The sequence below is a fragment of the Anguilla rostrata genome, chromosome 18 (assembly GCF_018555375.3).
Source record: "Anguilla rostrata isolate EN2019 chromosome 18, ASM1855537v3, whole genome shotgun sequence".
Lineage (NCBI taxonomy): Eukaryota > Metazoa > Chordata > Actinopteri > Anguilliformes > Anguillidae > Anguilla > Anguilla rostrata.
In genome coordinates, this window is record NC_057950.1 from 26,820,318 (window position 1) to 26,834,784 (window position 14,467).

The 14,467-nt window shown below is 46.4% G+C and overlaps 1 protein-coding gene across 1 annotated transcript in view; it reads left to right on the forward strand.

Annotated features, from left to right (window-relative positions):
- The first annotated feature begins 274 nt into the window (after positions 1 to 274).
- The window catches only part of sptlc3 (serine palmitoyltransferase, long chain base subunit 3), a 31,851-nt gene continuing 17,658 nt past the window's right edge, over positions 275 to 14,467 (forward strand). Inside the window, exons 1-6 of the mRNA XM_064317283.1 lie at positions 275 to 510; positions 3,148 to 3,351; positions 4,631 to 4,785; positions 5,202 to 5,350; positions 12,677 to 12,801; positions 14,006 to 14,099. Of these exons, the coding sequence (XP_064173353.1) occupies positions 400 to 510; positions 3,148 to 3,351; positions 4,631 to 4,785; positions 5,202 to 5,350; positions 12,677 to 12,801; positions 14,006 to 14,099 (838 nt within the window). The 5' untranslated portion in view covers positions 275 to 399. The remainder of the gene's footprint in view (positions 511 to 3,147; positions 3,352 to 4,630; positions 4,786 to 5,201; positions 5,351 to 12,676; positions 12,802 to 14,005; positions 14,100 to 14,467) is intronic.

Consider the following 14,467-nt stretch of genomic DNA (forward strand, 5'->3'; position numbering starts at 1 on the left):
ACAGAGCCAAAACAACAGCAACAGCAAATATAAAATAAAAACCCACTGTCAAAAGCTGTTTTGGAACAGGATACTTAACATTCTATGGAGATGAATTGCCCAGGACAGGACTTAATCTCCATAGAAGCCATAAACAGGTAGGCTATCTATCAAATACTCTTTTAAAAAGGTAAACCACGGAGCTAAGCGACTAAAGGGTGCAGAGCTGCCCTCTGGTTATAGGTTAACACGACACTGATTTGAAATTCTACGGCATGAGTAAGCGGGAGGGTTTTTTTACTAAGGAAGTCAGTGCCATAATTACCCAAACAAACCGGTTCCATACCTGGGATTCAAAGAGGCGAAGAAACACTTTGCTTCCTGCATTTTCCCTCAGTCGTCTCTTTTCACAGAGCAGGTATGACAAGAACTGCGGATCCTGTCCATAACATAAACGTGAAGCCTCCCTTCAGCCAGACCAACTTGAAGAGTGGCACAATTAAGAAAAACGGATTCCACAGAAATGCTCAGGTACACGGCGTCACATTTTTCACGATCATTACGGAGAAATAGGGAGTGTGACGCCCATGCTTATCAGTCTAAAGACTGTCTTTCAGTCTTTCCACTTGTAGAAATTGCTTGCAAAAGTGTGAAACTACGCGGAAACTGGGTTCTTGTGTGTTGCAGATTTTAGTACAAAACTTGAATTGGAACATGAACATGGAAATATGAATCTAAGTTACAGTAACGTAACCAATTTCACGGAACTCGTAACCAAGTCATAGTAAACTGAGCTGGGTATACAGTGACAACACTGACGTTCTTCCCACTTGTTGCTGTAGCGCTAAAACGTAACGCAGCCATTAAACGTCTACATTTTCTGTATGTACATGCATTGGGAAATAAAGCGATTTACTGTTGCTGTCGTACATTTATGATTAAATATTTTTACCCAGTTTTCCCTGTTACAAAGCCTGACTCTGGCGTTGCGAAGATTTACAAATTGTAACCTAGGGGCACAATACACATATACTTAAGCACAACATTGAGGATTGATGCGATTGTTAGGCTAGCAACATTTACCTTGGGGGAAAGCACATGCTCTATTTAGGTTCAGTGTACAGTTCTACGGGATGGTGGAAGCTACATTGTCAAAATCACCTGTGAAGCGTCAACAGAACAATTCACTGCTGCATGGTCAGAGATAAGACTCAGTGACCCGAAGCTGTATTATTAACACGCAGACCATAAAACAAATATCCACTGGATGTGTTCCGTTCAAATACAGTAGCCTAGGTACTCAAATACTGTAGGTGCGACGAAGCAGGTGTGATTTGTGCAGTGACCACTAGGAGCAGAGTTTTTATGCAAATGCGTCGAACTTTATTAGCAAACAGATCACTGTATGATGATCCAAACGGTGAAATGTAAACATAATGATACATCGATACCCTTCTCCTGCCAACTATATAACGATATCAGTACGAATTAAATGTATTTTTCACGCGAGCAAGTTCTGTGACTTGGTGTTTTAATTCCATGCAACAAATAACTAGATAAGAAAATAAAGAAACCTCAGATAAATGCGTTCAGATAGGTCGGGCATTGTGTAAATGTTGAGCTTCAAATGTCACTCCCTTGAGTGAAGCAAAAAAACATATTTACCTTTGCTGGCTACATATTCAAATCAATAGGAAGTAACCCTGGAAAATGTACAACCAATAGGCCTACCTGTCATAGGTAACATTACTCAATACAGTGTATTTTAAAGGTTGCTATTCCAATGTAAGTATGCTTTGTTCTGTCTTGTTTTTGTCACATGAAAAACAACGGTAATATGTTGTAGCCCTCTTTGTGTACCAGTGTAGAATACTGATTATATAAATGTTATTATAAGTCTACACTCACCGGCCACTTTATTAGGTACACGATGGCACCCCGCTGCTGTAGCCCATCTGCTTCAAGGTTCGACGGGTTACGTGTTCAGAAATGCTCTTCTGCATACCTCGGTTGTAACGAGTGGTTATTTGAATTACTGTTGCTTTTTTAACAGCTCGAACCAATCTGGACATTCTCCTCTGACCTCTGCCATCAATAAGGCATTTTCGCCCAGGGAACTGCCGCTCACTGAATATTTTCTCTTTTTCGGACCATTCTCTGTAAACCCTAGAGATGGTTGTGCGTGAAAATCCCAGTAGATCAGCAGTTTCTGAAATACTCAAACCAGCCCGTCTAGCACCAACAACCATGCCCCGTTAAAAGTCACTTAAATCACCTTTCTTCCCCATTCGGATGATTGGTTTGACTTCAGCAGATCGTCTTGACAATGTCTACATGCCGAAATACATTGAGTTGCTGCCACGTGATTGGTTGATTAGATATAGCGTTAACGAGCAGTTGAACAGGTGTATCTAATAAAGTGTCCGGTGAGTGTATATTCTCAAACAGAAGCTTAGGTACGGGTCATCAATATTTATTACGCCATTTTCAATTTCAGTTGGCATTTTAGACATTTTTATCACCAATAATTTATTTGCATAATATTAAATTCTACTGTATAAACAACTCGTTGAAAATCAGATGTACATTGTGTAAGGTTTATGAATAAGATATGTGCCAAACACAGGGTAACATTGGGTCATTATATATCATTTATTAGCATAATTTACTGCCGTACATTTACTTGTCCAGGGCCACTCGCTGTAGGGCTCTGAACATGAATTCACAAGAGTATGTATAAAAATGTAAACAAACGACACAAAAGTAAGCAATAATAAGCTTAATATAAAAGCAGTTCCAACACAATGTGCATGAATTGTAATTCAGTTACATAGCTTAATTACTCATCCATTATGACTGCATGTGTGTGTGTGCGCGTGTGTGTGTGCACGTGTGTGTATGTGTATATGTGTCTGTGGAATGGTGTCTTAAGCAGTGGTCTTAAACCCAGAAGGATATTCCTTTGACTTCCTTGCGCATTTGTGATATGTAATGCATATGCAGTCCATGCGTATCATTCTGGCTGGCTGTAACGTAAGAGCTCCTTACTTGAGTGTGTACACGTGGGGAGAGTCGGACTGGTTTCACACTTAGTTCCTGCAGGGCAGGGTGAGTTTGGCTCAAAGGCTCCTGACCTGAAATGTGTTTGTGATTCTTGCTTTGGCTCAGAAAAATGGCACCAAGAAAGTGGTTCCCAGGGTTGTGGAGCCAGGAGGCAGGGACAGAGACGGCTTTGAACAGGCGCCGCTCTACGTGGCGGTCATGACGTACCTTGGCTTCGGGATAGTCACCCTGTTCGGCTACTTGAGGGACTTCCTGAGAGCAGTTGGGCTCGAGAAGTGTCACCTCGCCCAGGAGAGAGAGGAACAAAAGGTAACACCGCCCCACGCCCTCCACCCCCACCCCCACCCCCACCCTCACCCTCACCCTACCACACCCCTTGAAAGCCACCCTGGCCGTTCATCCCTTGTTTTGGCTCAGATTGGAATCGCCATTGTTTCAACTTAACCAATGCCGCCATTTACGGTTGGGAGTTTGGAAGCGGTTTGTGTGGCTTCCGTCGATACCCAGCGTGAAACTGTGATTATGACGGGCTTCCAGCTGCAAATGTTTGTCATTCCCTATGATCGACTGAAGGCTGGCTCTCTGTTCTCTGCCCTCCCATTGTATCCCAGAAGCCGTTATTGGTTCATTGCTGTTGTTTAAGACAAAAGCTGTGGGGGAAATTAAACGGGGGATTGAACTGCTTAAAGACATAATTAATACCCTGCAGGGCTGAGATGATTGTTCTGGGCTGGCTGCGCTTCACACTGCTTCTCGGTGTAAGCGGTCCTTAAAGACTCCTCGCTAAGTTTCTTTGCTTGGATTGCACAATTAAACGGCTGCGCTCAGACTACGGCTGAAGGAGACAGTTTAAAGGACGTCGCAATCAACAGTGAAACCTTTGGAAAAAAAGAGCAGTTTTATCTTGGGGGGGGGGGGCGGGGGGGCAAAGAAATCTGTTGTCTTTCTGATTTTTGTGTGGTGCTCCGTAAAACAAACGATTTTCTACTCTGGAAAGAAGGAGCAAAAGGAGCAAAATTTTGGTTTTCCATAATCCTGTACAAGAAGCATTACTTGTGATCCACAGTAATCTTGATTAGTGTATCCCAGTGTCCCAAACGAGCACAGAATGATTTATCAAGAGCGCAGTTTTTGTCTAGGGACAACCGAAGGATGATATGACAAATGGTAATGGTGTGCCTCTGAGGCGTTATACAGTGGCGGAGTGGAGGGATCTTCTGTCTTCCACAGTACAATCACAGTAGTTCTGACATTTGTTGACATGCTCCATAGTAACTACCAGCACTTATGCAACAGCGAGCAGCTTTAAAAGCCAGAGCTGCTCGTGCCTTCCAGTGTGTCATGCCCCACGTGCCTTGTTTTCTTCGTCCTAATGAGCACTTCAGCTCCGCTGTCAAGGCCCCAGTGCGAGGATGGTCATTAGGAAGCACATACGGAAAGAGCGCATTGTTTGTTCTCACGTGCTTTGCCGTCCCAGAATTCACTGCTGCCCTCACGACAGGATTAAACGCGCTGAACGCTGCTGAACCCCACTGAACCCTGAACGGCAGACCTAACGGCCGCTTCCTGCCAAACTGTCCGCCCGCAGGACTTTGTCCCACTTTACCAAGACTTCGAGAACTTCTACATGCGGAACCTGTACATGAGGGTGCGGGATAACTGGAACCGCCCCGTGTGCAGCCTGCCCGGGCCCGTGTTCGATCTGATGGAGCGGGTCTCCGACGACTACAACTGGACCTTCAGGTACCGCCACCGCCGGTTCTGCAGAACACCGAAGGTTCCATCTCCCTACCGCTACCAAGCCAACACATTTCAGCACCGATCTTATGGTTTTTAAAAAAATGAATGTCCAAGGACAGTACTGTAGCAATGGATGTTTAATCCTAGGCACACCTTTTGACTTATATTCAAAAACTGTAGTATAGCACTGGGCACTGCTTTCCTGCTATCAACCACAATGTCCTGTTGCAGGAAACAGTGGTTGGTAGAAATGCAGGAGAGGGATATCTGGTTTTTCTATAGAATCCATGTCACTTACCTCCAGATCAAGCGTAAATCAGAAGAAAAAAAACTGAATGAAATCACACTAAAAATGTATTTAAGCAAGGTGGAGGGGGATTAGTGAACAGGCAAAACAAAAAGGTCTTCTTGCTTTGCAGGTTAACAGGGAGAACCATAGAGAATGTAATAAACATGGGCTCCTACAACTACCTGGGTTTTGCCGAGAACAACGCCAGCTTCCTCAGAACTGTGGCTGACGCCACAGACGAGTACGGACTGGGGGTCTGCAGCACCCGACAGGAAATGGGTCAGTTGGCGGTTGGCCTACATGCGCGCCCTCTCTTTGTCTTTCACTGTCTCTGTTTATTTACTCATAACCAGTGTGCACACTTACGCATCGCAGTGTCCTCATTTTATCGTTGTTTCTTTTTTTTCTCAGTGGCACTTCGCTTATATTCCAAACAGTAAATGGTTGTATCCATGGCGATGTTAATCTAGCCTTACCGTATGCACCCTGTTGTAAGTTATTGTGAATGAGGGCATCTGCTAAGTGAATAAATGTGAATGTAAGTACCCACAAAGCGTGGCAGGATTGGTGTCAGGTTTAATGAGGCTGCCCTGTGGATCTTAAGCCCGTTTGCCTTAGCGACCTGTCCGGCGCTGGTGGCAGCCCACAGCTGGTCATTTTGAAAGTGTGCCCCTTTATAGTCGACCTTGTCACGGCTTGGTGCTCTAATGGGCCGCTCTTCATGCGGTGCGCGTTGCTGAGACGGTGACTCTACTGTCCTAGCAGTTTATGCGCGTTTATACTTTGGATCAGGCGAAATCGCTTGCTGTAGACATGCGAACGATTGGCCTTTTTCGTTCAGTCATGTGATCCCTCTCTAGGGGTTTCGTCATACTTGTTCCTGGTTATGGTTATACACTTTGTACGTCGCTCTGGATAAGAGCGTCTGCCAAATGCCTGTAATGTAATGTAATGTAATGTGATCTGCTGGTCTCTGGCTTCTGTGCAGTCCTAAGAGAGGAAGCCGCCGGTGTGCGTTTGTGATTCGCTGCCGCGAGGCTCGGCTTTGCGTGTCCGTGGTTACCAGTTTGATTGGCAGAGTCAGCAGGTTCCTCCCTCGTTGGCTGGCAGGTTCTAACCGAAATGTGTGGTCAAGCTGAAACACTTTCAGAATGAAGACGAGCGTTTTCACAGGAAATGAGAATGGAACTGAGCGACCCGTGGGAAAGGGGTGTGTTGAGCGACACTGCTTCTGTGGAAGCCTGCGTTTCATGGAGTGCGACACGCGTTATTCGAAGGCTACACTCCTTAATTGCCCCACCCACCCTGGCAGCCATCTTTAATGAATTATTAATTCTTTGTTAAATTACGCTGGATGAATTACAGCGCAGGTCACAGCTCACAAGTGCAGCTTGATAAGTCACTGTGGACTATGAACCTGAAAGCTGAGAGAGACCACAAGCAGATGAAGGAAACTGTCGCCCCCGCAGTACGAGTGAGAAGCCATTTCGGCTCCTGAGAGTGCTACTGAACTGAGTCTTTACACCGACTGTCACAGCTTTGAGCCTGGCGGTCCCTCTTGAAATCAGAGCGTACTTCTGTCAACAGCAGTGCTGTCTCCCGGCCAAAACCTGAGAACCGGGCTTCCTCTCTAAGCTGTCCCTGAAGACAGAGCTGGTGTGTGCGCTGCGGTATCTGAGCTGTTTCTGTAGTAAACATTGGCTACGGTCTGAAAGGTATGCCTGAAAGCACACCGGCCTTTTTAAGTGACGTGCCTGAATGCGCACATTAAGTTCTGCAACTGAAGTACAGGAGCGTCTGAGGCTATTTCCACCTAAAAACAACATCACCCAGTGAATACCTCAGGTTGGACATGCCAGGTGCTCCTCAATCTGAGTTTTTATGAGTTGGTTATCTGAGTATTTGCTTAACCTCAAATGCCTCTTCCAGTTCTCCCTCACTGTTCTGGTTTTAGCATTCAAGTTAATCCTGAGAATCCTCTAATATTTACCTATTTACACGCTGAGTGCAGTTTCTGATTCGCCCTCAGTGATTAGCTTTACAATACTGTGCATTACTAATATTGGCTCAAAGACATTGCCTAAAACCGCCCTCTATAGTGTTTGTAGGTGTGTGTGTGTGTGTGTGTGCATTTGTGTGTCCTTATGAAATAAAATGAGCAGTATTTTTCCAAGGACAAATTTAGTTGGTAATTAAAACTGGGGACTTGCGGGGCCGCTTGATGACGTGGCCATTCCTGTGTGATTTAATGCACGTAATGTGCAGCCAAGAGGATTTATTCCTGTAGTTTACATTCAGGGGAAGAATGGGCGTGTTTCTCTGTGTTATTTGCGGTTTTTGCCTGCACAGTAACCGGAAGATTAAACCAGAGCAACAACGGAAGTTTTATACCCTTAAAAGGTTTGAATGCGTCCTGAGTTTTATATTACAGGCTCACCTGACATTGTATATACTTCTGTTGTCTAATCACCAGCTCTGGGAGCGTCGGGCTGAAGGTGTGACGCTCCTTTGATGTCTTTATGTTTGTTTCCTTCGAAAATAGGTTTGTTTCTGTGTGTATTATTCCGCGCGCTTTGTTGTCTTCCTCTGGCTCACGGTGAAGAGCGAAGAATAACAAGTGCCGCGGTGTCTCTCGCGGGGCCTTATTAAACGCCAATAATTCATTAAACCGGAGTTAAGCGTTTGAAGTGCGATGCTACGAGCCCCCGCGGCAGAGCGCGTACCCGTCCGCCGGTCTCGCTTTAGTTTCGGTTTCTTTTCCGAATGTGTAAATTTCAACAAATGCGGATTACTACGAGTTAACAATGCGCAGGATATGAAAAACTCAGCAAGCCATTTGCAGAAATCTGGATAGAAGGAACTCAGGTGCATGTTATCAGGTGCTCTGCTTTGCTCCTGGTGTGGCCTAAAGATAATAAGAAATAAGGTTTCATATTCCGAGTTTGGGTTTTCCTGAATATTGCGAGTGCAGTTCAGCTGTAAAATTCCGTGAGATGGCAGTTGCTAATTGGATACTTCACTTGATGGGTGTTTTTGAGGGAATGCCGGATTCAGTGTATGTTTTGATTGGACCTGGCAGTTTTTGCATGTGATGAAGGATATTTCACGTACTCACAGAAGTTACTGATGACCTCCCGGACTTCACAGTGGCCAGAAATGGGATATTCCGGGTTTTATGATTTAAAGCAAAAAAATTAATAAATAATGTAACTCCAAAGCTACTTATACAGCGCATGTTATGTTTCCAGCAGCTGTATATATGAGAACATTAATTTTATAGTTTTTATTCACAATTATAATACATATAAATATCAATTTTTATATTGTGTTGGTACTTCACAGTAAAATGAACTGTGTTAATTCACCTCTAACATATGAGTACATTAAGGGCCATATGTACTCTGTAAGAGTTGATTTAACACTGAACGTTTTACTGTGTTCTATCCTTGAGTGCAGAGGTTGCATTTACCATAGGAAATAGTTAAAAAGAAAATAAGATTAAACATAATTGTAAAGCCGACTGGTCAACAGGAACCACTAAATTAATCTACTACCCCTTTAAGTGAGATGCATGACCGAATAGTTAATTAAATGTTATTTTACTGAAGGAGAAAAACCGAATCAATTACATTTGCTTTTGGACATGTTTAAATTATTGCCCTATCAATTATTAACGGACATGAAGTCATTACTTTGTGTGTGTATGTGTGTGTGTGTGTGTGTGTGTGTGGGTGGGTGGGTAGGTGCTTGTGTGTGTGTGTGTGTATGTATGCCTTTGTGTATGTGTGTGTGTGTGTGTGTGGGTGGGTAGGTGCTTGTGTGTGTGTGTATGTGTGGGTGTGTGTGTATATGTGTTTGTGTGCGTATGTGTGTGTGTGTGGGGGGGGGGGGTGGGTAGGTGCTTGTGTGTGTGTGTGTATATGTATGCGTTTTGTATGTATGTATGCGTGTGTGTGCATGTGGGCGTTCGCGAGTGTGTGGCCTGTACAATAATTAACAAACAGGAAAGAAAGAAACATCCAATGGTTAACTGACCTGTTAAGATACAATATATGATGTGTTTTATGCTCCTATGTTAACGGTGGACTGAAGGATCCATTTTTCTTGAGGAAATAAAGACCTGTAGGGGCCATTAAATGAAAGTACATGAAGTACCTGAAGTCATGAGCAATTTTCCAAATGACCCTGAGTAACCTTGACAGAACAGGTAGTAGCTTTTTAATTTAAAGGAATGATCCGGACAGATCCTAGTAATCACTAAAATAGAGACGGTGAAATGTCAGTTCTCACCAAAACCAGCTCTACGCAGAAGCAGTCTACTCTCACAACAAAACTCTTGCAGTCTATACTACTGTACTCATATTTGTTCTGCTCCTCTTATTGTATACCTTATTGTACTCCCAAATTTCTTTAGAAAGGCCAGTAATTTGTTTATCACCGTTTATTTGGTTTAAACGCATTACTGAGTGCAGGCGCAATTTCTCAATTAAAGGCAATGAGCTCTAGTTCGGGCTCCAGGTCTCAGCTGCTTGACAAAAGTGAAAATGTTTTTTTTTTTTAGTTTTTTTAGTTCTTCTTCTGTGGAGGCTAAGTAAAACTGCTGAACCCATAAAACAGGAAATACAGTCCCGGTCTGAAGCAGAGTGTTTCTGTGCAGACTGTTTGCGACCTTGCCTCCTGAATTTATTCATGGTCCACACCTCTGTTACCTTCTTTTTCTTACTCTTGCGCTCGGGCTGTGAGTTCGGTTTGGCGTGCTTGCTTGACCGTCTTTCTGTACAACTCTCCACGGCAAAGGAGGCTCGGTAATGTTTTACTTTTAGGGGTCAATATGAAAATAAACAAGCAAGGCATAACTTAACATAAACCAGGGCTCCCCAGCTACGAACCTGGAGACCCACAGTGTTCAGTGTTTGTTGCTGTTCACTGCTTAATTTATCAAAGCATTTAATTACACAGTTAACACCTGTTTTTATGTCTAACCTATGTTATACAGAAGGCCATTTTGCTGTCAGTGACCAGGGTTGGGAATCCCTGATGTAAAACCTACATAAAGCTGCTCTCATACCCTCCATCAATGCACTCGTCCGTGAGCCAGCAAATTCTCCCCACATTAGAAGCCGCACAGCGTACTAGAGCAAAACTAACACTGGCATGATGAGGAGATGTGTGCTTCTGCTCATGGAGTCATCTTTCGGAACCTAGGCTAGCCTGGAATTTTTTTCCTGCTGCCACAGAATCATGTTTGTAGTCTTCTTACAGCATAATCCGGACATAAGCTATTTAAGGCTACACAAGCACTTCATTTGTAAGAATTAGGTTCTCCATTGATAGGCGAAGCTAGCTAACATTAGCTAGCAAGGTTTTCCAAACGCGAGACAAATGAACGTCAGACGCGGTAGCCAAATTCAGCGCTCTGTAATTTGAAACTAGCGTGTTTAGCTAGATAGCCTTTAGGGCACAGGCTTTGCTGGCAGTGAGTAGATTTGTGGGGCATTCCAGAGCCAAAAACATTCTTTGAACTGTGTCTGTTGTGTGTGTAGACCGCAATTTCACAATCGCCTTGTAAAAATAATCACCTGACATTTTCAACTGCTGTGCTCACTGAAATGACTTGACAAAATATTGAATTCAATACCAGTATTTTCCAGTTAGCCAATAATGGCAAAAGATGAATTCCTTGCATGCAACCAACTATTCTGATTCTGATGATATTGAAGTTCAAGAATTGGATCACAATTGTGGCTTTCCTTGCTTTTGCTTTTCGGTATAATCTAGTTGCCATTTATTCCACGCCAGATAGATGTGTGGCCAACGCCAGCCACAAACAGTTTTTAATCTGACCTGAGTTAATCTGAGTCAGCCATATCCCCCTTCATCTTCAGTGATGTCATTCTTAATGAGACTGACCCTTGGAGCAGCAGAGCGGAGTACTCATCTGTGTGTGTGTGTGTCTGTCTGTGTGTGTGTGTGTCTGTACGTGTGTGTGTCTGGGTGTGTGCTGGTATGTGTGTCTGTGTGTGTGCGTATGTGTGTGTGTGTGTGTGTGTTTGTGTGTGTGTTTGTTTGTGTGTGTCTGTGTGTGTGTGTGTGTGTGTGTTTGTGTGTGTGTGTGTTTGTGTGTGTCTGTGTGTGTGCTTGTATGTGTGTGTCTGTGCGTGTGCGTATGTGTGTCTGTGTGCATGTGTGTGTGCATGTGTATCTGTGTGTGAGTGTGTGTGTGTGCTGCTGGACGGTGTGTTAGATGGGCCTGTTGCCAGGTCTGCTGCACTCTCACAGTCAGACCAGCTCTAGCAGCCAGAGCATTGCTACGCACAGGTGGCTTTGGTCATTTTGTTCTGGGAATAGCACATTCATTAAAGGAATTCCACCAACTTTTTTTTCCGGGGTCTCATTTACTTCCACATTCCCTGTGTATCCGTGTGCACAGACCTGAAGTGGGACGCTGTGGAAATGCCTCGTCTTATTTCACGAATAGAGTAGAAAAAACGTAATAGGAGTGGAGCAATATCTCATCCGTTATCAAAGTAATGCAATGTCACTTTTTTGTCAGACTGGGTTATGGTCAATTGCCCTGTCCTTCATTGTTACAGGGGAGCAATTCGGCAGCTAACCCCTCCTCCCACGGCTCCCTTCTCTCCCCTTTTCTTTCTCTTCGACAGCCCGTACCGACCTGAGGTGGCAGGGTGTCTTTCCTAGACTCGGGCAGTGTAAGATTTAAGGCGGTGCCGAGCAGCGTGGTATTGCGGGGGGGGGGGGGTTTACGGCGTTCTGGCGAATCGCTCGCGGCGGCGTATGGACATCACACTCTTCCTCAGGAGAGAAGAGGCTGCCTCTGGGGGTTAGAGCTCGCAGGAGGTGTGTTAACGCCCCCCCCCCAGCGCGCATTCTGAACTTTGCACACCGGAGGGCGCGGTGCGCGTAGGTGTTTGCCGGGAGGGCGTGGCACTGTTTGCGTTCATCTCGGGTGCACCGCGCCATTTCCTGTCCTCTTCCCAGCAGCCGGGGGGGGAGCGGAGTCGGGGGGGAGCAAAGGGGAGGGCCCTTGCCGTCGCTGTTCAGTCATTGGGCAGCCAGGCTGTCCGTCAAAAGCGGTCGTAACCACTGAATGGAAATAATATTAGAGATTTGTGTTTATTTGAGTACAGCAGGCTAGGTTATGTCCAGCAGTATACGAGTACTTGCTTCGACCAATCACGGTTCCTGTCCCCTCCTGCTAACTCATTCAGAGTTTTGGGCCTAACAGCTGTCAAAACGGTGCTTCCTGTGTGTCACTCACTTCTTAATTTAGATGGTTCTCTATTTCTCAGTCTATTTCTCGTAATCCATTGAGATGCGATTGCGTACAGTTTCATATGGCTTTCCATCCTGCGGCCTAACAGTGCTTTACAGCGAAAGGGGAAACTAATCTGAACCGCCACCAATGTGAAGTTCCCACCGCATCATAAATACGCAGCGTTTCAGTCAGTCAGCTGAAGTTACCCAGCGTACCCGAGCCGCCCTGTGGCTGAGCATGACTGTGCTCACGCCAGCCGCAGATCAGGGGGTGTGTCCTCGCGCGCACTGAGTGACAGCTGCTCCTCCCCCTCCCCCTCGCCCTCGCAGGTAACCTGAGCATCCACGCGGAGCTGGAGGAGCTGGTGGCCCAATTCGTGGGGGCGGAGTCGGCCATGACGTTCGGGATGGGCTTCGCCACCAACTCCATGAACATCCCGGCCCTGGTGGGAAAGGTGAGCGGTGGAGGAGCAGGCTACACCCCTGAGGAGCGTCACTGTGAGGACCGGCTCCCTTTAGCCAGCTCCCTCTGGGCAGGCAGAGTCTCTGAGCGTATCTCTGTAAAGAATGGGCCTTCAGAGGCTGTAGTAGAAGGGGCATGTGTGTATGCTCCGGCTTTGTAATAAAGAACTCATTATTAGTTTAATGCAGAATAACATAAAAAAAAGAGAGGTGGGCAATAATCCCACTGCAAACTTGTAGTGACGGGGAAGCAGTGTCATAGCCACCGCTTCAGCGCACCCACTCTGCCCCCTGGAGGTGGAAGTGTGAAGCGGCAATGCACCGTTGAGACGGGCGTCCGGGAATCACCGCCGGCGATCCGCGACGCTTCTGTAGCCAGTGTCTCCGAACGAGGGGAGGGCGTGGCCTGAGGGCGTGCCGTCAGCGACGCCGTGCCGGGCAGCCCCTCAGACCCGCAGGCCCCCCGTCCCGCCGGTCTCACCGGGACAGCCGCCCGAGTCGCGGAGCGTCGCGGCTGAGCCGCTGTGACAGCTGCCGCTCGCGGTCCGGGGCCAGCCATTGGGTGGCGAGAGAGAGCACTATGGCTCGGGGCTGCTTTTTGAGCAAGCAGCGTGATGGTGAGCAGCTGTTGTGCTGGTTCACCGATTACTACATCACACGGATGAGCAGAGACTGGACATCGGGGCTTAGGCAGACCCATCCGTATGATATAAGCAGTGTCTTTTTCTGAATTGGCACCCCTGCAGAGGAGCAGATTTACTGCCCTGGAGTGCTCTCAGTGGCTCCTGAGAACCGAAACAGCGTGAGACAGGAGAAGAGTGATTCCCGCAGTGAGATGAGGCCGCTGTGGAGCTGGCGGCCACAGGAGATGACCGTTTCCTGTGTTGTCCCTCTGACAGGGTTATCTTAGCCCATAGGTGATGACCATTTCCTGTGTTGTCCCTGTGACAGGGCTGTCTTAGCCCACAGGAGATGATCGCTTCCTGTGTTGTCCCTCTGCAGCTGATGACCGTTTCCTGTGTTGTCCCTCTGACAGGGTTGTCTTAGCCCACAGGAGATGACCGTTTCCTGTGTTGTCCCTCTAACTGCTGATTACCGTTGTCCCTCTGCAGCTGATGACCATTTCCTGTGTTGTCCCTCTGACAGGGCTATCTTATCCACAGGAGATGACCGTTTCCTGTGTTGTCCCTCTCTCAGGGCTGTCTTATCCTCAGTGACGAGCTGAACCACACGTCTCTCATCCTGGGAGCCCGGCTGTCTGGTGCCACCATCCGGGTCTTCAAACACAACAGTGAGTAGCCTGGTGCCTGGTGCCCGCTTACTATCACACAGGGGCAAGGCTGGCATCAGCCCTCCTGCAGCTGACTGACTGACTGACTGGCAGGGGTGCTGACTGTACCTCATTCAGCAGCACTGCATACACCAGGTGCCAACCGCCCCCAACCCTTTGTGATGATAAACAGTCTGGAGACGATTTCAGGGGGGGCAAAATTGACTGAATCTGCTTTTTAATGGTAGAAATCTGCAAGGGAACCAACGGGAAAAAGCTGTGAAAGTCACCACAGCATACAGTGGATAAACAATAAAAAAAAAAAACATTTTTATGTTGGTGACAAGTCGCATAACAGAACATAATAGCCTGCTGACTATAGCAGGCTG